This window comes from Ambystoma mexicanum, chromosome 11, assembly GCF_040938575.1.
Source record: "Ambystoma mexicanum isolate Mex_15411 chromosome 11, UKY_AmexF1_1, whole genome shotgun sequence".
NCBI lineage: Eukaryota > Metazoa > Chordata > Amphibia > Caudata > Ambystomatidae > Ambystoma > Ambystoma mexicanum.
In genome coordinates, this window is record NC_090934.1 from 889,788,056 (window position 1) to 889,811,252 (window position 23,197).

At 43.4% G+C, this 23,197-nt stretch overlaps 1 protein-coding gene across 1 annotated transcript in view; it reads right to left on the bottom strand.

Moving 5' to 3' along the window:
• The window catches only part of LOC138503894 (mucin-5B-like), a 1,431,798-nt gene that overhangs the window by 1,037,359 nt on the left and 371,242 nt on the right, over nucleotides 1-23,197 (bottom strand). Inside the window, exon 13 of the mRNA XM_069623965.1 lies at nucleotides 4,226-4,377. Within this exon, the coding sequence (XP_069480066.1) occupies nucleotides 4,226-4,377 (152 nt within the window). The remainder of the gene's footprint in view (nucleotides 1-4,225; nucleotides 4,378-23,197) is intronic.

Genomic DNA, 23,197 nt, shown 5'->3' on the forward strand with positions numbered 1-23,197 from the left:
AGTCCGGCTATAGAACAAGAAGGGGTGAAGAACCAAATGGCCCATGAAGGGCTGAAATGTCAAATAGTCCAAGAGGGGCTGATAAACCCAAGAGCCCAAGAGGGGCTGAGAAACTGGATAGCCCAAGAGGGGCTGAGGGACCCAAGAACTCAAGAGGGTCTCAAACAGCAAAGAGCCCAAGAGGGGCTGAGAAACTGGATAGTCCAAGAGGTACCGAGGAACCCAAGAGCACAAGAGGGGCTGAAAAGGTAAAGCAGCCAAGAAACCAAATAGCACTAAAGGGGCAGAGTGATCATCCGTTGGGCCCAGAGTCTAACACAAAGAAACCAACCTTCCCTCTGTGACAGATTCACAGGAAAACCAGCATTTTATTTTCTTCTACAGATCACCAGGTGCAACTCGGGAGGTAATTGTTTTCTTCAAATTCTGTTTCCTTCATGTCCATTCACAGGTGATGTATACCTGTGTCCAGGTATAGTCAGGTCTGGTTTCCCATGTCTGCAGGCTCATATGGACATCTGAATCCACTCCTAAGGCCTGTGACTTCACGGGTCAGCAAATACATAGATTGTTAATGATTTCCCTCACGCCTTGAAACACTTGTCTATAGGCATGTTATAAATGCTATATCATATCATATATCATATCATATCATATCATGCTGTAGGTATGGTCATTTGCAACAAATCATTCTTAGTAATTCAGCATTCTACACAGATTAGACTAGTTGGACATGGAAGCCTCCATAGGACACATCCATCTTGTTGATGGTTTGTAATGTTCATTTGGAGCAGTCCTTTTTATCTTGAGCACATTGTGTGAGTGTTGCCATTAGCGGTGTTCTGCTTAGGGGAACCTCTTGTTTTAGATACAAAAGATAGGGCAGAACAGATCTCCAGGCTGGGTTGCGTGTGTGTAAAGCATTCAATGTATTAGTGCGAGGCCCTTGAGCTACACAGCAATTGTGCGAGGCACTCAGAAATCAGAGATACCTGATATTTGAATGATATCCCGCTGGCAGGCTTCCTTCTTTTTTGACTGGCTTCTACCTTTCAGTTACTGCCCCGGCTAGAATGACGCACTGACGTGCCCTCAAAGTCAAAGCACAGCAACCCAACCGGGAAGTTTCTCTGACAAAAAAACTTCATTATCTGCTCTGGAAGTTTCAACTCTCATCTGATTTGTAATATGTGTATGTTGCCACGGCAAAATTACATTTTCCCCAAAACATGGTACAGCAAATGCACAAAATGTACAAATATATATTGTTCTCTTGACAATACAAAATTTGAGACAATGGGCCTCATTACGAGTGTGCCGTTCCGTTAACAACAGTGCCTGTAATCCTGCCGGCACTGTTGTTACTGGACCGGCACACTCCGAGTCTGTGGGCGGCTGCCGTCAAGCCCACCAGGCCTGACCGGCGGGCGGGACGGCAGCCGCCTGCAGACTTTCCAGGAAGCATCGGCACCGTTATCAATGGTGCCGGTCCTTCCCTCATCCCCATTCTCATTGTGTCCTATGGGACTCAAATAGGAATGGGTATTTACATTTTTCCACCACCTGACTTCCAGGAACACCAGGGTCATAATACCCCAGTGTGTCCATGGAGCCAGGCGCCGGAAAAATGCATAAGTCTGGCAGCAGACTGCCAGTTTTACCGGCACGGCTACCACCGGACTCGTAATGAGCCCCAAGGTTTCTTTTTTTAAAGTGTGTTACTGTCAATTAAATCAACTAACAAGAAAACAAACATGATAGAGAATAGACACATACTTCAAGAAAAATATATAAAATCATACAACTCATCAATAATAATTATTTATACACCTCACCAATTAACGATATTCATAATGAAATGATAACAAGTAGATTCAACATTATAACTCACCATTTTTAGTAAAACAATTCTGTGTATCCATTTAATGCCACCCTGTTGCACTTTACCTTTATATTAACAAATGTAGGTCTCTTCCAGCTTCCACATCTCTCTGGGAACCATCAGATTTACCTCTTCCACCATCAGATTTATTCTCTCTACGTTCCAGCTCAATGGTTACTAGATCTCTCTCAACTTCTTTCTCTTTCTTGGCACTATCCCAACCCCTTGGTACATCACCTGCATTCTAGACAAGTTCACCCTCTTTGGTCATCACACTCCCACTACTTGCCTCTTGCCCCTGCTCTCTTGACTCTTTTGTCTAGTCTCCAGGGCCTTTCCATCAACTACCAGGTATAGGGACAACCAAGTCTCCGGGACCTCTCCTCCAGCCTTTCTCAGTCTCTTGGTCTCTCCACCTACTTTCCCCAAACAATCTCCTCTCTGCACTCCCTGGTCCTCAGGTCTGCAGCTTCTACTGCTTGCACCCACTACTGGACAGTGTTTATGGGATTTGATTTGGCTTTGGCACTGCCTTCCAGCCTCTCTCTGATTAAAGGTGATGCAGGTCTGTCAGCTGCAATAGGGATTGGGTGTCAGGCCCTTGGGGAGGACTTACAGTACTAATGTGGAACTTGTAATAGACTCATGCTTATCCTGGGGTGGTCCTTTCTCCATCTGCCACACCCTGGCTTTGCCTTTCATCCTTTCTCTGGGGTACAGGAAATCAGCTGTGTCTCTTTAGGCAGCTGGTACATGGAGTGGCTTGTGGGCTGTTAATGGCAACCAGTTCTGTTGTGGGACTAAAGAATGGCTAGTCTCTCTACTTAGGAAGTTCTCGCTCTGTTTTTCACAGCATGATCCTGTTCCTGGGCTGGACCACCTTAACTTATCTGTTCTTAACTGTATAAGAGAAGTACAACTGTTCAATCGATGGAAGATGATTGCTGACTTAATTAAGGTCCTTTTCTTTCCCTCTACAGATCTATATGAGATTTCCTTAATTTGCTTGAAGGGGATGGAGTGTCAGAAATGTTTGTGGTGGCAATGTGACAGATCCATGCCCTCAGTGGGGGTTAGTTGGGGATCCTTCCCATACCATTCTAGGACTGTCAACTGCTAGCTGGAGGAGGTCTTGTCATCCGACTGAGGGCCCCCAAGGTGAAGTAGTGGCATTTATCACACTGTGATGATATATCATTCAACACAATAGCTAGTGAACTGTTACACACGCTAACATCCTGAAATTGCTGTATGATTCAGGAAGAAACATGTTGGTACTTGGCCACTGGGACCGAGATGGCACCATTGTAACACTCTGTTGGCCCACTCATAGGAAAATTAAACCGTTGGTCATGAGGAAGGTTGTTGTCATATTTGGTGGGCACAATGACATCCATAGGATACTCTGGGATATGTAAGTAGCATCTCTGCACCATGAACATGAAACATGTTCTGAGCTCCAAACATAGTGGCAGGGTATTTAAAAATTGTACTAAAAGGTGGAAGCATTATTGAAATTAAAAGACCCTACTACTCTGCGAGACCTACAAAGCCTTCTTTGACTCACTACTTACAGTAGAAAGGTCATTGAAGTCTAGGCAGAGGTCACGTCCATTTATTAAAAGCCCGGGTCAAGTGACAGTGGGGTCCAGAACAATCCAGATCAATCCTAAATTAACATGGGTAACTGGGTCTAAAATATCCTGGCAGGCCACTTAAATCTGATATTTTTTAGACATATCTGAGCAGGTCTCCTATTAGGCTTTGACAGAGCTGTTGCAGGTTAATGACATATCCAAATCCACCGCTCTGCTTTATCTACACAAAAACACATTCACAAATCGACTTCAGACCTGTAAGCAGAGGGCATTGTCTGTGACTGCACCCAAACTGTAAATTATATAGTATTGCCCCTCAATATCAGGCAAGCAACCACGTGTTACACTTCAGAAACGGTATGAACATTGGACTCTCCAAATTATGTGTCCTAGCAACCTTTTGTTTGATGCACCTCTTCTATGCAGTCCCCTCATCTTTGATGATTATTTCTGGAACCTGTCTCCATTTTTTCATCCCTCTGCCACTTCATCCTCTTTCTATTTCTACTTCTCTTTTGCGCCCTTCCTTCTACTCCTTTTTCCTCCCCTCAAGTTGTTTGCCCTCTCACCGTCTCATCTTCTACCTTTCCTAGCACTTAGCCGCAATACATTTTTTGTTGTGTACAAGATACACCAAATAACAAATAGGCATACATTTCGAAAATACTTTTTGCGTATGGCTCTATTATTACGGCAACGCTCAACATCCATATAACTGCTACTTGGATTGTAAGTAAAAGCATACCAGTTATTACAGTTGACGTAAATCACATCCCCTTGCGTGTAGGTTTTGCCATTTCTTCGGCACAGGCATTTTCCGTCATCAATACAATGATTGTCACTGTCCAACACCATCCCAGGAGGGCACATGCAGCCAGAGATGCACTGTATGCTGCTCTGTAAGGAGACAACGTCAGTCATGAGAACCACAGCCTTTAAAAGCCAATCAGAGAACGAGATAAGCAATGTGCAAGGTACTCATTTCCTGCAGTAGAGGCTGTTGCCCACTAGGACTGGGGCCTCAAGAAAGACTTCAAGCTTTTCAGCATAGTTTGCTTTTGATTCATATTGGAGGTGCGGTGGGGATTACACCAATGACCTTTCAGTTTACTTTGTTAATTAATCTATGAATTAGGCAGGAGCTGTCGAACCTCTACACTAATGCAGCTACTGGATTTGCAATGAAACATTTCTTCAAATTGTGACATATATCAAAACAGTTCTTGCACGCTTCCCCTGGGAAAAAGTGCTTAAAGTTCACCCACGTGTCTAATTCAAACACTCGTTATGACATCCATATCACACCATATATCGATTTATTATTTTTTTCCCACAAATCATAATTTACAATTCGAACGATTAATATCAGTAGCAAGCACTAGTTCTCATAGGTCTTCTTGTGAAAACATAATCTCCAACACAAACAACTTAGGGTCAAATGTCCTGGCGATAATAAATGATCTCACACACCACTGGTTGTGACGTGAGTTGCCACAGGGGCAAAATCACGCCACTGGACGAGATGTGAGTGGATGACACAACTAAACGTGTCTACGCAATGCATGTATATGTCACCATGCACATTTAGATTTACCTCATTTTATTTTAAGCCAATTGTGAATTAATTGCTGAATTTACATTGAACCTGTTTTTTTCTTTCGTTTTTGACAGTTTCGTTTTTTCTTCTGTCCATCAACAACAAGCATGGCTGATCTTCATGGTCCCATATATGAACCTGAAGTCAAGAAGGAAGAAAGGGAATCACGGCAAAGCCAGGAAGAAATTAGGGAGACCACTGATACAGCAGACGGTTCTCCCCATCCAGAACCAAGTAGAATGGAAGACTGATGCCAAAATTGCAAGAAAATACATGTTGCAGAGAAAACTCCACCTGCCTATATAACTGAAAATGATCCTTTGTCACTATGCATATCACAGCAAAGTGACTTCCGGGCAGCGTGCCTTACATGTTTGGTTCTTCAAATGATGATTGTCCCTATGCATACAATTTGTTGTACTGTCTGTTCACGTATTCCCAGTAATAAGTGAGAATGGTGTCGATTTATTTTAGATATTAACCGACTTGCAATTTGTGTAAATTATTGTACAATCCACATGTACCACAATCTCAAGTGTTTCACATCCTTTGTATGTAATATTTGTGGGTTGTTTACGGTCAACCAATCATTGTTTGACTGTTCCTTTTTTACTGTAAATGTACACATTTTCTGATTTAAAAAATTACAATAAAATGTTTTTTTTTTCTGATGAATCTATTCCTTATTATTCACTCCTGCTAATTCCTATGGACTCATATTTAAATTGTATATGGCTAAGTTTACAGATATTTGCTGTCACCACCAGTTCAATATTTTTGCCTTGTGCAGTTCAAAATGCATATACAATTTCAAAATAAATCTCAACAAATTAAACTTCATAGTTCTCTTCTGTCAAGTGAACAATTTCCATTCTTTTTAACAGATGGTACAGGCCTGTGGCATACAGGGCCTATACTTGATGGGTTCACAGAAGACTGGTTGTCAGAGTCTGTAGTGTTATTCCAGCATGTGCTGTACGAGCTATCAGGCAAGAGATTGCAAGTGCGACTGGTCAATTGGTGGGATGCAGGTGCAATGCCCCAAACGTGAAGGGAAGTATAAACTGTGGAAATTCTGCATCTAGCATAGTTGTATTTATTTTTATTGATTTATTAAAACATCTTAATTTTATTTTCAATTATTTTCCCATGTCAATTAAAACATTTAAAATTTATTTATTACTTGAATTGCTTGTTTTCTTTTCTTCACTGTGAAGCATGTTATTGTTTTACACCTTATGTCTGGTCCCAACATATTGACTATACTCTGTCGCATTATACTCACATGATGTGTGCCCTGACATTCTGCTGTGCAGTCATGCTTTAAAAAAATATATAAATGGTGATGTTTGGTACACTATTATACAGTGATTATATTTCTAATGCTGAAACATTGCTACATGGACATGTCACATTACAGCGCATGTGCATAATGTTTTTCGCTGAGATCCAATTGCTTATGCACCTGTGAGGTTGTTCTTTTCTGCTCTGAAACACTTTTTGAGGTTGTATGCTAAAGGTCCTTATTTCATCTCAAAAGGTATCTGTCAATAAGTGGTCAACATGGACATGTTGTCCCATGGTTGTCAATATAGGAGTTTTTAAATCCAAATATTCATTGTTCATAAATATGAGAAAAATACAGTTGCATGCACCTAAAGGGCATCACATAAAAAGTAAATCGTAGATGCAGTTGTTCTGATATCATATTATTTCACAAAAATATTATATAGACAAGGCATGTACATAAATGTCACAGTGGTATTTATATTTCTTCCATGTCAAGACAACAATCTATGATTTCAAACATGTACATTTTGTAAAAAAAAAGAACATGACATGGTGCATGTAAATGAATGCCTCCACGCACATGTTTTCTATATAATTGTTGGGGATAATCCTTGTATTTGCAAATATATTTTTCAAGATATCAATGGCTGTCTAGGCTCTAATGAGCTTAACATCATCCTTTGAATTGCAATGTTAATGATATTGTATGGCACCCGTATGCCACTGTAGGTTCCCTCTTTGAAGCCAGCTGTTTGAAAAAAGTAGGGTGTGGTTCATTGAGGACTGTTGGAGATGCACATGCAAAACCTGTGGTGTGCATGGGCGCAGGTCATATGTATCCGGTTACTATGTTGCACTCTACTTTCTATGGGTTTGTTGTAGAAACCTATCAATATGTTATCCATAGTGAAGAGGCCAACATCTCATAGATAACAAAAAATGTGGTTCAACAAAAGTTATACATACAAACATATTAAATGAAGTATGCTTCAAACATAGGTACACAGAGATATTCGCAACTGGCAAATGTTTTCTTCAAATCCTTTTGAGACAACCCACTCCTTCATACTGTAGAGAGTGCTAATTGTATTTCAAACGATCTAACGAGGTGGGTGCACCACTGGTCCTGGAGGAAGTGACAATGACCCTCCTTTCACAGTCAATTGACAACCCAAAAAAATAAAGGTTTATATGCAATTACCGTAATGGCCACTGTAAGGCAAGATTGTATGCAGTACCGTGTGGGGGAGACAGCACCAGCCTTGTCCTCTTGGCAATAGTTAACCCAGACTTTGGTATGAGCATGTACTACACAAGTTGGTAGAGTGGCTGAGCAGCCAGGCTTATCTCAAGAGGGGTCAATGTGAGCTGTAGGGTTGAAACTTAGAGTTTCACAGTGACAAGTATCCAAATAACACTTATACTCAAGGTTTCTTGATTAAACAATAATTTATTAATTTAAACGGTTTGAATAAGCCTTCTTTAGAAGGGAGCAAATATGTAACACTTAAATATAACTCAAAATACACTCTCTCAATTTCAATAAATCAGTAGATACACATTTGGGATGGCACACATACACTTCCTACACTCTGAGGTGACTTCAATTATTAGGACACTGTGAACATTGATATATCACTGGTACATTTAGAGCAATAATGAATTTGGTGTCAAAAGGAAAAGGTTAGGGAAGGAAAGAAGGGTTAACACATTTCTCAAACAGCACTTTTGAACCCCCCCTCCCCTCCCAATGCAATGTAGATTAAGCCTTTCCCAGCTATACAAGTAAGGTATGTATGACTTTCTGACGGGATAGTTAAAATACAAAGTAAGAGGTTACAAGAGTCTTTCAGGGAGCCCAGACAGCCAATGTCACTTGAGCAAAGACTAGTGGAGCGGAAGCACTTCTTGAAGGTAGGAAACAAGTCTTGCACAATGCTTTAGAGATCTTTGTAGAAAATTAAATCACTTTTGGGTCACAAGCTGGGAGGCTTGTGATGGGCAAAGCTGCAAGCAACTCGGCAAAAGGCAACAAATGCAGGTCTCAATTGGGAGCAAGCAAGTTACACTACAAGAGGTAAGTACCCCATAGTTTACAATACCTTAGGTCTGAAGAAATTGATTCCAGCTGGCTTCTGTTCCTGTTGTAGTATGGCAGATCCTGTTGTTCCTGGGCCTCAGTCGTTGGGACAAGAGTGACGACGTCTGGGTACTCCTGCACTACGATTCGAACGTCGGCGGCAGCAATGGGCAAAGTTCAGATCAGCGGCACTTCGCGGTTTCAGCTTCTCACCAATAGCATCACCGCGTTCTAGGATACCTTGTAGGCTTTCCTTGCTTCTGGGGTCCAACATTCTATTGAGGCCACTCAGGCTTGGTAGTGGTGCTTTGACAGAGTCCGGAGGATCTTCCTGGAGCTTGTGTCCAACATAAAAATTATGCCCTTGATTCTGGTGTTCCTCTCCCTGACACTCGGTTCCTGCCACAGCAAATGGAGTACAGCCAGCAATGAGAGGATTTCCAGATGAGTTTGTCTTGGAGTCGATTGGTCCCACCAACACAAGGGAAGAAGTTGTCCTTTGCAGGGCTTCTCTAGTTGAGGCAAATTTGGAGCTTCAGCACTGCTGCAGGGCTTCACCGGGCAAACCAACGGTCCAGGAGTTGCAGCAAGCATCTCGTCCAAGTTTTTCTTCGGATTCCTTCATCTCTTCCTTCTGTTCAAAAGACCTTGCCTTTTATGCAAGTTTCTCCCATTCATTTGCAGCCTAGATGTCACTCACCCAGCAGAGTGGCTGTCCAAGGACAGCCAGCTGGCCAATCACCTTTGGGTATATTCCTGTAACCAAGGAGACTAAGTACAGGGAGTTGCGGGCACCTTCCTCACTTCCTGCCCTGCCAGACACGCTGGAGCCAGAGGCGGGATTCAGCACTGAAGCCCGCCAAAGACACAGTAAATCTCAAGAAGGACATTTCTAACAAGAAATGGAAAAAAAAGACGACCAGGGCAATTTTGACAAAATGGGCACCCCTGGGTGCTATCCTGCAGCTGCGAACGCAGCCCGTGGTAAAAACACTCAATGGTAGTAACAAGTAACCACTGCCCCCAACCATTAATTGTAGAAAGGGTAACAAAAAAAGTTATATGAGACAGTAGTAACCCCTGCAGCACTCTATGGATGATAGTGTGGCCTGGGTCTACAAAGTTACAAAAGGCAAGTAAAGTCAGTTTCATTTTACTGCTCTTGGAAACAGTTGTTTCACCAAGATAAGGTATTTAAACCTTTGGAAAATCTGAAACACTTCCCTGTGCCCCTGCACTGAAGGTGCTGTGTGTCACAATGTAAAAAGATGATGCCTATGGAATTTGTCAGACTCCAAAACCAAAAGAAACACAGTGTTCTAAACAATGAGTAATACATGAGAGAGTGGGATAAAATGTCTCACTCTCTCCAGGATAGAAATTAAACATCCTAAAGTCCAGCAAAAGAGCTGGGGGTCTCTAAGGTAGAAATGAATTAGCACATTTCTGAGAATTCTCCCTAACAGCCACCACAAACGTGATGTATCTAACTAGTGCTTTGAAGATGGTCCACCCAAAGAGACATACGTTATTTGGTACTGCTGGCCAGAAGTGACTTGTCTCCTCACATCATGTTGACACCATCTCCAAGTGTAGACTCAGTTAAGCAAGGATCTGACAAGGTGGGTGTATCTCTCATCTTTGGGAAAGAAACAATGTCCCTCTGTTCACAGTCAATTGACAACACAAAGGAATACATGTGTATATACCATTACTGTAATGGCCACCACCAAAATGAGGACTTCACCTTTGAAGATGTTTCGAACAAACAAACATATGTTATCGGTGCTGCTGGCCACGATTGACCTGTCTCTTCATATAATTGTGACACCATATACAAGTTCAAAGTGTGGATTCAGTTTAGAAAGGATGTAACACAGTGGGTGTGCCATTAGTCACAGAAGAAATGACAATGGCCCTCCTTTTAGAGTCAATTGACAATGCAGAGTATTAAAGGTGTATATGCCATTGCAGTAATGGGCACTGCAGACACAGGGCCTCATTACACGGATGGCGGTGAACCATGGCGCTATTAGCGCCATGGTTCATGCCGGTAAAATACCAGCACCGCCTTGGTGGAAAGGGGAATTACCGCCCTATTCCAAGGTTGGCGGGGAGGTAATTCCCGCTTCCACCATTGCCCTTCCCCATTCCCATTTTTGCCCCATAGGGCTCTATGGGAATGGGGAAGGTGCTAATTACGGTACCGCAAATTGCGGTACCGTAATTAGCTCCACTGGTCCCTTTGCGGGTTGGTTTTTACCACCTGCAAAAAGCAGGCGTTAAATTCCCCAACCCGCAAAGGGACCTCGTAGTACGGCGGTAAGGATTTACCGGTACCGGTAAAATACCGGTACCGGTAACCCCTTACCGCCATCCGTGTAATGAGGCCCACAGTGTCTTGAGCTAGTCCTTTGAAGACGGCCCGAATAAAGAAACATAAATAATTGGCCCTGCAGACTGAAAGCAACCAGTATCCTCACGTTATTTTGATACTATCTCCAAACACAAAATGCAGATTGTGATTAATAATTTAGCAAAAATATATCAAGCTGGGCATTCCACTAGTCTCAGAGGAAGCAACAGCTCTTCGCAGTTGCTATTTAATTGAGCAAATAAGAAATACATGTTTCTATGCCTTTCTGAAAACTGCAAACATAGACATGATTTATCCCAGACGTTGACTGATAGAATGAACTATGCAATGTCAACAATAATGGCAGCCATAAACAAATGGTCGACTGACATCATTTTGATAACACCTCCAACTTCTATATATAGATATAGCCATTCTACGTCATTGTATTTCCTGTCCCCACAGACACTATCAAACCATTCAAAGGATAACCCATCCAGTATCCACCCACAATTCACATACACCCCCACATCCCAGGGTATGAAGTCGACTTTGAATTTTAAAGAAAAGACCATGCTCTTCTTTGGACTTTGTCTTCAATTCTGAATCACTTATACCATCTTCGCCATACAGGTATTTCCGTTCTTTCTTTCTGTAGTGTATCCTTTTTGTTCATTTAGTTCTGATTAAAAAATTGCTCCAATCAAACATTATTTTGTGACAATTTTATTATTTTCAAATGTATGCATCAAGTTTGTAATTGATTATTTTAAAGCAAATGAATTTCACGCCACAACATAGTGTAATTTAAATTTCCTTTTTTTAGAACTCATTTCTTAAATAACATGCCTTTTTGTGTCATAATGGGATGTTCCAACTTTACTCATGCAAAGGCACCCGGTATGGTGCTCCACATTTTCCAAAAAGGCGTGTCATTGAAACTATAATGGTCTACTGTGGATTTACACATTCCAAGGTTTCCAGCAAGGTTTCCAGCTTTTCCAAGGGTGTCATCGCAGAGATATGAGGTAATTTTTACAACAAGTGCAGCAAGCATTTTCCTCACAGATGTAGAAGTCATCTCAATTTACAAAAACGTGTTGTCCAGTACAGCTTATTGGCAAATGCTGTTCGAACTTTCTTTTACCAGACACTCTATAATATCCGACAACTTTTTCCACCTTCTAATTGATCTACTGTCCTCTGATATATCTTGAAGAATGCATGTTAGCCATCTGAAAATTAGCTTCTAATCTTCCTTTAAACTGATTGAGGAAATATTATTTACTGTGCCACTTAATATTTCCTTTACATCAGTTGTCATCAGTGAGCTGTTTTTCTCACATTTCAGCTTTCCAATGTCAGTATCCTTTTTGAAGATGCACGCTAAACCCATCTAACTAGAACTGTTCATACCTTTGTTTTTTTACTCTTGTACTGTTTCCTGTCATAGGCACAGCAAAAAGAAGGTCTCTCAAGTACTGTAGGTGAAACAACCGACATGTTGCTTGATCCTCAGGTAATCCTATTTGCCTTGCATTGTGTGAGGTTTCAGTTCCGGAATTAAATTGACTGTGGGTTGGCTATGCTGCTGCAGTTCTCATACCAATGACATTGTATGTATTGTCAGCCAGATCAAACAGAGATGTCTAGTACCTTACCTGAATCCTCTGACATGTCCCTTGGCTGTCAGATATGCCAGGTGGCAATGACAGGTTTTTATTTTTTTAACATTCTGTATGTTGATACCCCATCAATGTTATTTTTTTATCACAACTAATTATATTCTCTATGTCCTATGCAATGTTAAACATTTGGACTGGAGTTCCTATTGAAAACCTTCTACTATAAATAAAGCACAATTACTTATTCCTTGCAATACATGATGTGTGGAATCAAGAGCAGGTAACACTGGAACATTCTCTTGCTGGAAAAAGGCTTTTGCTGGCAGGTGATGGACTACGCAACTTCCATGAAGTATTGGGCTTATCATCTCTGGGAATTGGACAGCAAAATAATAGTGCACTCTGTGGTGATCCATATGACTGAATGCATATTCTATTTTGCCATAGAGAAGCATGGTTTTGTGAAATCTACATAACTTCTTCAATCAGGAGGATTACAAATCAAAGTAATGATCACAGACTGACATTTGGGCTTGTGCCTATGTCTGTTGCAAAGAAAATCAGTGTTGCAGGGGGACAATAAAGGCTGTGAAGAACTACTGAAATGGTTTCAGTCCATAAGTAATAATATCGGTGGCGTTCTAGAAACGGTGAAAGTTCTGTGGACATAATAGTATAAAAGTAGCAGTCGCTTATCCACCATTCTGCTAAACACATTAATGGGGGCAAACACACACTATCATGCATGTCCACATCCACTTCTGAGCGAGAAAGAAAAGTTGAGAAAAATGTGTCCGGAGCCAAGTTTGCCTCCTCATACAGCCCTTGTAAAGGTAGTTTGCAACAAAGGACTCAGGGAATTTGGAGGTTTTCCACTAAATGTGTTGCATTTGCAGGCCCAAATGGTTGCATTTCAGCATGGACGGTATGGGGGCTTATGCAGGTCTAGCTGTGCTTGCTAACAATGAAAATTTAGAAATGCTGGTCTTACAAAGAGACTCATTACTGGTTAGCCTTCACAAAAAGAAAACAGCACTGAGTCACCAAAACTGATATGTTTAGGATATTTCTCCTCTGTGAAAGATAGTGAGCTAAACACTCTGGGTAAGGCTCTTGTAACCAGGACTCATGTCTGGCAGAGAGTCTCCCAGGACCCCCCTTGTTTCCATTGGTAATGAGGCAGCCGACCCCATGCTAGTCCCCATAGGGGTGCCCCAAGGGTCATGCCTATCGCCCACTCTCTACAATGTGTGCATATTTCAAGTAACTTTGGGTCTCACCTAAGTTACCAGGGTAATCCAGACATGGACCCCTTGCTCACTATTATTAGAGAGGCACAGCTACACCCTACTGATGAGGTTCAACCAGACCGAAACACATGTCTAGGGTTGCTGTTGGTACTTTTGTTCAGAGGAGAAATGCCTAGCATTTCGATGCTGGACTGCCGCAGTGGACGACAAAAACTGATATGTTTAGGATATTTTACTTCTGTGAAAGATAGTGAGCAAAAGACTCTGGGTAAGGCTCTTGTAACCAGGACTCATGTCTGGCAGAGAGTCTCCCTGGACCCCCCTTGTTTGCATATTTCAAGTAACTTTGGGTCTCACACTAAGTTACTATGGTAATCCAGACGTGGACCCCTTTCTCACTATTCTTAGAGAGGCAGAGCAACACCCTACTGATGAGGTTCAACCAGACCGAAACACATGTCTGGGGTTGCTGTTGGTACTCTTGTTCAGAGGAGAATTGCCTAGCATTTCGGTGCTGGACTGCCCCAAAGACTGATATGTTTAGGATATTTCTCCTCTGTGAAAGATAGTGAGCTAAAGACTCTGGGTAAGGCTCTTGTAACCAGGACTCATGTCTGTCAGAGAGTCTCCCAGGACCCCCCTGTTTCCATTGGTAATGAGGCAGCCGACCCCACACTAGTCCCCATAGGGGTGCCCCAAGGGTCATGCCTATCGCCCACTCTCTACAATGTGTATACAAAGCTACTATTTGCAGCCCTGGATGCCATGGGTGTCATCTACACCAACTTTGCAGATGACACACAGATCCTCATACCAATCACAGGGGACTACGACTATGACATCTTGGTCATCGACAAAATATACACAATAATTCAGAATTGGATGGCCCTGAACAGCTTATGCCTCAACAATGGGAAAACAGAGATCCTCATCGTGGGCTCCCCATCAAAAATGAATGCTTTTCAGGCAGACTACACATCAATTAACATTGATGGTACCATGATCCCAATAGTGAAACAGGTAAAAACGCTAGGGGTTTACCTAGACGCCAACTTAACCATGACAAAACATTTAAATGCCCTATCCTCATCTACCTCTTAAACTTCCAAACTAATTGCCTTAAGTCGTCAGTTCCTCACACCTAAAAGCGGCATCACGATAGACAGGGCACTGATATTATCCAAGTTGGACTACTGCAATGCACTCCTCTTAGGTACCTCTAAAGCCAACCTAGCTAAACTACAACTAATGCAAAACAAAGCTCTACAAGCTGCCCTGGGACTAAAAAAATCAGACCACATCACAGGAGGGAGGCCCATTGGCTGCCCATTGAAGCGAGAATTATATTCAAAGCACTGTGTGTTACTCACAACTGTCTAACTAAGAAAGCACCTTCTTATATCAATAAATCCTTAAGAAAAAAAGAACCTAACAGAATGCTTAGATCCAATAAAAACTCGGCCCTTGAGGTCTCGCGTTTCAAAAACTCCAGAACAGGAGGAAGTAGTTCCCAGTCATGGCCCCCAAACATTGGAACTCTCTCCCTCTAAACATGAAAAATGAATACTCCCTCCAGTGATTCAAAAAACAACTAAAAACGTGGCTTTTCAACCAATCCTAGCTTGCCCACGCCCAGCTAACACTGGCCTACCACCCCACTCCCAGAGTTTGCTAATTAAGGAGTTTGACTATAACTTTTGTAAATAATGTAAGTAACTAAGTTACTATTATCTGTACTATACAATTGTCGTGTACATTTTTGTATCTTACCTGTTCTGGACACATATGTACCTTGAATGCCAATGATTGATTAAGATGTCTGTAACTACACCGTGATACCTCAGGGTTTGGGCGTACAATAAATGCAATACATAAATACATTAGAGGTATCATTTTATTTGGTGCTAGTAGGGTGCAGTATTGCATTAATGCCACCGGGGGACAGCATTGCCATATAAACATGTTGTGTGGACGTCCGAGTGAGTTTTTTGCCCTGCAGCTCGAGCATCTGCAAGCTCTTAGTTTACTTGCTGAAACAGGGACCTCTTCTATTAGTGAGGACACAAAGCAGGGGCTGGCTCATTGGTTTCCTATTTTCGTAAGCAGGTGTCTGTTTCGGCAGCTATCATCTGCTTCATGTTTTTCTTATCTTTATGGTAGAGAGTATGGTGGCATTTTATCTATGTCTCTACATTTGTCATTTGTTTCCACCGGTGAAAGCCATGTCCAGGGATTTATCTGTATTGCGTAAGTAACCTTTTGCAACTCTGATCTTTTAATCATGCTACGTAGTCCAGTCATACATGATGTAGACGGAAAGACACGTGCTACAGTGCAGAGGATCTGCAACTCTGCCCTTCATCTAATCCGATCCACCATTACACCAGACGCTCATCCTATCCGGACCGCAAGCCTGGACAGGGGACAATTGTGCACACCAATGGAATATAACACGCCTGCCTTTTGCCCTCAAGGTCTTTCTAATTAAAGGGCAGAATGCCAGCTCTTTCTTTCTATTGTATGAAGCAACTGCATAATACGGGCCGCATTTTTTCAGTAGGGGTCTACCCTGCCCAAGGTCTATTCTCTCGCTCTATGGACTTTTGTCACAATTCTAATGCTTATATATATATGTACAGAGAGGGACAGGCAGATAGAAAACATCAGAGTTCTGCCCATTGTCATCTCTGCCGAAGTTCCCAGGTGGGAATACAATACCCTGTGTTGGGATGGCAGTGAACGTAATTGCCACAGCTCTTCACCACCAGCCCATGCAGTAGGGTCTCGCTTTCTTATTCATAAGAAAACAGATGCTCTTCTCAGCTTGAAATGTTTCGAGATATGCATGTCTCAGGAGGATAGCTCAGAGGCAAGTGCTCGCCTTGGAAGCAAGAAGACACGGAGCACCACAGGTTCGATCCCCGGTCCGCACTTAGCAACCTCTGGGTATTAAGCTCGTTATAAATAATCTACCATATCATATCATGAGTAAAAGGGGTCCTAAATTAAGCATAGCTGACTTGTTCTCCGTGTAGAACAGCCACAGACCTGCCCAAAATAAGGGGACATGAAGGTGCGCAATTAATCCATATCAACCTGTCCAAGACTCGGCAATGCAGGAGCAAGGCTTCTTGTTCGCCTCCTGTTCCACAACAGCAGCTCTGATATAACAACTTTCAGTGAAAAGCAGAAGCTCCCTGTCTTCCCTGTGCCTTCTACTGTTCTTGCAGCACCTACTTCCCAGTCAAAACAGGTGCTGCATCAGAAAAATAAAATCTGTCCTACTTCCATGCTAACTCAGGAGACGTAGTGGGGGTTCACATTAACCTCTTTAAGTTCACAACAAAAATAAAAGCAGAGGCATTCCCAAAGACATGTGCATACAATGCAGCACTCCATTTTCTCAGGCATGACAATTCATGGTTCTGCCAGTAGGTGAGCACCGGTTAGGGTCGAGGTGAGTCATGAGAACTGCATTTTCGATGCCAAGGTTTGAAATATGATGCAAATTGTGCATTTGAAAGAATATTAATTCAACCATACTCGTCAAAACTACTAGCCACTTAGTGAAGTAACTCATGAAACTGTCCCACATTGGCCACAACAATGGCCCCCTAGTTTGACCCAAAAAATGAGCCCACACCAGTATTTTGTGTTGTTGGTTCAGCCATGGGCCCCTTGCCCTATAGGCCAGTCCGATCCTGGTTGAGGGCAGAACTTTATGCTCCATAGATCGAGTAGCAGCAAGCACTGCGTGTGCCATTCAGTGTGGGGCATGTTTACAACAAGCGCTGCACTGTGGGCTACACGCAAGCACTAGAGAGATGTGCATTCTGCATTGGCCTCTTTTCACATTCAGAGGTGGGCCTCGAGTGGGACCTTGTCTGCAGATCCCAAAAAGGCCACTTTGCTCGAGGAGGAAAATGCAAATGCCTCCTGGACTCTTCACTCTTCTGTTATTGCTGGCTCGGAAACAAACACACAATTCTGCATTGTCCTGAGCCCCTGCTGGCTGAGTCTGAGCCCCATCAAAGGAAAGCATTTAAATGGGCCTCTGAAGGGGCAGTCTGCAGTAGGGGCCGTGACCAGTACCTAAATAATCTTGAATATTCTGACTCAACAAAGGCGTTTAATGGACACATCATGCTGTGCCTCTGTAGTAGAGTAGACCTCACAGTGGAAGTCCCCCCATACCCTCCTTATGTGAATAGATTCACACAGACCCCATTGTCAACTGTATCTTGTAGTCAAGGTCAGTTCCAGGGACAGCAAGAGATGGAATGACTTGGAATGACCGGATACTTGTAAAAACCCTCCTATTTCAGCCTCCTACACATTTGTGTTTTTCCAGTCCATGAAACAGGCAGCCAGTGGCTTCAGTGCGCTTAACTTTAAAGCCAGCGATTGCATTGCATTCTGCAGATTTGCCCCAGTGAACAACCAATTCTAACACGTCAAACAGGAAATAGGTCTTGTATTAAGGAAGCCAGAAGAAATTCTGTAATGCATTCTTTTTAAACATATATTTATAAGGAGTTTTAGAGTGTAAATAAAAGTACATACTAAAAGGAAAACAAGAACCAAATATGCGCTAGAAAGATGTAAGTCCAGCTGGCAAATAATACAGCTTGAATCAAGCTAAGACTGGCCGCTAGGGCAATAGGGCAAATCCTGAAATGCTGAAACCACATTCTAGCGTATGCTAGCTCTTTTGGTCAAATCGGGCAGTTTTAAGCACTATGCACGTCCTTCACTGAAATCCTGCTAAAACAAGCATTGACAAAGTCAACAGTTTTGGCTTGTTCTGTACTGCCTTTATATGCCTAGGTACTTGCACCATTTTGCACCTTTATATATATCAGAGCTATGTCAAGTTCCTTCCATCTGCTTTATTTTGCAGGGCCAATTAATGCAATTTTTCTACGTTTATATTTCAGAAGGAGCATTTCTATACACATATTGACAAATGTCTAGGAGTAAATCACTATTCGGCTCACTATTCAGGTCTGGCTGAATACTTAGGTGAACTATTCAGTATTTGCCTGAATAGTACATTTTCTGTTCGGCATGAGACTGGCCTAACAGCTGAATACCCATTCCAAGCGATGTCGCAGAGCACAGCTGAGCTGGTGAATGCTGTGATGCCTCAGACTGCCAGGCATGAAGAGCCCATCCTGAGAATGTACACAGCAATGAAGCTGCTGGCTCGAATCCGAAAGCTGCCAGTGCCTGCATCGCAGAAAACAGCCTGCAGTTGCGAAATGTACTTTCTTCCTCCTGTTCTGCGAAACTACCTGTTTGTTATCATATGTGCATTATACATGTTGGTTTATGGGTGGAGAATAAACCTACCTGCTCTATTGTATATAAGGACGAGCCGGGCTTTGGAGGCGGAGAGCAGTGTGCACCCTCCCATGCACTGGTGTGTGTTTGCATTACAGCCAATTACTCTCTACTTCTGGTCTCCTGTGTATTATTTGTGTCCAAGTGCTGAGTACCTGCTGTGCCTGAGATAGCATGGGGGCACTGGTATCGTGGGGAGTAGGACAGGCCTGTAACAGAGAGTGCCGATCCCTGGGTACTCCCCTTCTTGACGTGCATGACTGGGATTTACAATAAAACGGGTACATGTAACGCTCACCTGGTTCCCTCAGAGGCGCAGGCCTTGATCTGGTGGGGATACCGTCTTCAGTGTTAGGTGCAGGGTTTGTTTTGCTCCCGGACAGGGCCCCTTTCTCACCGAAAGTTTAAGCTGAAGAGTGAGGTGTCTGCAAGGGTAAACCAAGGTATTAGTGATTGGAAGGTTGGGAAAGTTCCTAGCCCCTCTCGCCCTTTCTTTCCCCGTGGAACTGGGTTGATAATTGCGCTTACCTTAGATAGGTAAATGCCGGGCTCTCCATCCTGCGTCTTGTGCAGGGGCGCTGGGTCCAGTTGCTTCACTGGATGCGAGCTCTGCCTCTTGATAGCAGAGGGTTAGCTGAGAGCGAAGACGCCGTTATTGCACAAGCGTGCCTTGTAAGTATTTAAGTTCCTTTTAGATTGTTCTCTTCTCTTTCAAAAGTCTTAAGTCTTTAAAGAATGTCTTTTCCTTTTCAGATGCTGTGGCGGTGAAGATTATTCTTCTAATGGCACGTAAGTAGAAAGACTGCACTAGCGCTGTAGAATGCACCGTAATGTCTCTTTTGTCTTTGCAGGTGCCGAGGTGCAGCGCAAACAGATTGGAAGCGAACGTAACACAGGTAAGCAGTCTTGTAACTAAGCGTTACTAACCGATGTATCTTGTCTTGCAGGTGCCGGAATGCAGCGCGAGCTGAGTTGGAAAGGGCGTAACACAGGTAAGCAGACTTTGTAGTTAAATATTACTGACCGATGTTCTTTCTCTTTGCAGATGTCGGATGCCGGAAGAGAAAGGCTGAAAAAGGCGCCTTGGATGCTGCCGTTGGATTAGGTAAGTAGATGCGCTGCCTTTGCTTTAGCCTAACCTGTGCCTTTGTTTTGCAGGAGCTGCTGAAGACTGAAGGTTGGATCCCAGCAGGTGATTTCGTGTTCACAGGATCTGGAGCTGGAGGTTTCCTGGAGCTGACACGGTGAGCGTCCTGCTGCAGATGCAGAATAACGCGAAGCACGTGAAACCAATCGGGTGTGGTTTAAATAGCCTTCTGTAGTGCTTAGGCGTCTTCTTCCACGGCCTCACCCAGGTAATAAAAAGAGTTCCAGATTTCTAGAAGAATTCCTGTGTTCTGCTTCCAGGGAGTGGCTCCTGCTCCACCCAGACAGAAAAAGTAGTCCAAGGCAGAGAAGGATCAGGAGACCAGCTAGCTGGTAAGTAAGCAGCATGGTCTGCTACAGGTAGGTCCACCAAGCACTCTTATCTAATATGAGCCTGGCGCTTCCTGTGCCGGGACCAGTCACCTTCATGAGCCTGGCGCCACTGGCGCCAGGACAAGGTCCAAAAGGTCCCAATAGGGACTGGCTGGTTCCTGGGATCAGAGTTATGGGCCTGCTTCCAAGGTCGTGGGGCAAGTCCTGACCCCTTGGAAGCAGGGATCATGACAGCACCCCCCCTTAAGGCCCCTCCCAAGGTTGACTTCTCCGGAGGTCTTGGTTTGTTAGGAAATGTCCGATGAAATTTCTTGATTAGTCGAGGTGCATGTACATGTTCTGCAGGTTCCCAAGATCTTTCTTGGGGGCCGTAGCCTTTCCAGTCAATCAGGTAGTGTAGTTTTGATTTGGAGATCTTGGAATCCAGGATATTTTTAATTTCAAACTCGAGTTCTCCGTCAACTAGGATAGGTTCAGGAGATTTAGTCAATCGGGTTTCTGGTTGAACAGGTTTTAGTAGTGAAACATGAAAGACTGGGTGCATTTTCATACGAGGGGGTAAATCCAACTTGACCGCTACTGGATTTATTATGGCAGTGATAGAGTAGGGTCCCTGGTATCTTGGGTGAAAGGTGTGTGGTCCCTTTAGGGGTAAATGTTTGGTGGATAACCAGACTTGATCTCCTATTTGGTATTGAGGGGCTTCCTTCCGATGTTGATCTGCTCCTTTCTTGTATTGTTCCTTGGCCCTTTGAAGGTGGGTAGTAGCTTCCTTGAAGGCTTGGGTGATGGTTGAATGTAGGTGGTCAACTGCTGGTGTTCCAAGATCCTGAGGTGGATCCAGGTTAGAGGTTCGAGGATGGTTACCATACAAAAGAAAAAACGGGGTCTTTCCGGTTCCAGAGTGGACTGAGTTATTGTAAGCGTACTCGGCTATCCAAAGGATGTCCTTCCAAGTTCCTTCCGTCTGTTGCAGCATGCAGCGTAGGTACTGTTCCAAAGTCTGATTGGTCCTTTCGGTCTGACCGTCGGTTTGTGGGTGGTGACTGGTTGAAAGTCTCACATCAATTTGAGCCAACCGACAGCAACTCCGCCAGAAGTGGGAGATGAATTGACTTCCTCTGTCCGAGATTAAAATTGAAGGAAAGCCGTGCAACCGAACGATGTTTTCAAGAAATTATTGAGCCAGGATTGCTGCTGACGGTAAACCCTTTAGTGCGATGAAATGTGCCATTTTTGAGAATATGTCTATGATTACCAGGATTGCACTGTATCCGGAACAGGGAGGTAAGTCGGTGATAAAGTCCATGGAGAGGGTATGCCAGGGACGAGGTGGGATGTCAATTGGTTGTAAGAGGCCTGCTGGTTTCTCCTTAGGACTCTTGTTTTGGGCGCACACTCCACAGGACATGACAAAGTTTCTGATGTCCTTTCTCCAAGATGGCCACCAGAAGTGACGCTTGACCTTTTCCGAGGTCTTGGCCATACCCGGGTGTCCTTCCATTAAGGAGTCGTGATAACAAGAGATGACTTGATTTTGTAAGCTAGTACAGGGTAGATAAAGTCGTTCCTTGAAGTACAATAAGTCGTTCTTTACTGTGAAGTCTTCCCCCTGAAGATGCCATTTTTGTATGTCTGCTGGAGTTACAAGTTGTTTAACCTGGGCTTCAATTTCTTCAATGGATTGCATGCCGATCAGACCCAGGATTCTTTGTTCAGGAATAATAGGTACGGGCTCAGGGTTAACCATGTGTTCATCTACTCCAATTCGAGAGAGGGCATCCGCTTTACCATTCTTATTGCCTGGTCGGTAGGTGATTATAAAATCAAATTCGGCAAAAAATAATGCCCAGCGAAGTTGTCTGGAGGATTGGGCTTTGGCTGATTTACGATACTGTAGGTTACGATGGTCAGTAATGACGGTGACAGTGTGTCGGGCTCCTAGGAGATAATGCCGCCAGGCCTTAAAGGCGGACTTAATAGCCAAAAGTTCCTTATCAGTAATGCTGTAGTTGATTTCTGGGGCCGAGAATTTGTGAGACCAAAACGCCACGGGTGTAACTGGTTGGTTTCTGGATCTCTTTGTGAAAGCACTGCTCCCATAGCGAGGCTGGAGGCATCGGTCTCGACGATGTAAGGTAGTTCCGGGCGGGGATGTTTTAAAATCGGGATTGAGGTAAATTTAGTCTTTAGCTCCTGAAAGGCTTGTTCTGCCTCGGTAGACCATTCAAAAAGTTTGTTTTTTCTGAGGAGAGCTGTAATGGGTTGGACTACCCGAGAGAAGTCTGGAATAAACCTACGATAGAAGTTGGCGAAGCCCAACATACTTTGAACCCCTTTTACAGATGTTGGTGAGGGCCACTTGATGATTGCGTCTACTTTACTCGAGTCCATGTGAACTCCGTCAGGCGACAAAATAAATCCCAAAAATTCGACCTCAGTGACATGAAAGATGCACTTCTCTAATTTTGCAAAAAGTTTGTGTTTTCGGAGCCTCTCCAGTACTGCGGTGACGTGTTTTCGGTGTTCTGCCTCAGAGGACGAATAAACCAGAATATCGTCAATGTAAACAACTACACACACATCAATGAGTTCACGGAGCACGTCATTCATAAAGAACTGGAACGCGGCCGGTGCGTTGCACAACCCGAAGGGCATCACTTGATACTCGAACAGTCCATACTTGGTATGAAAGGC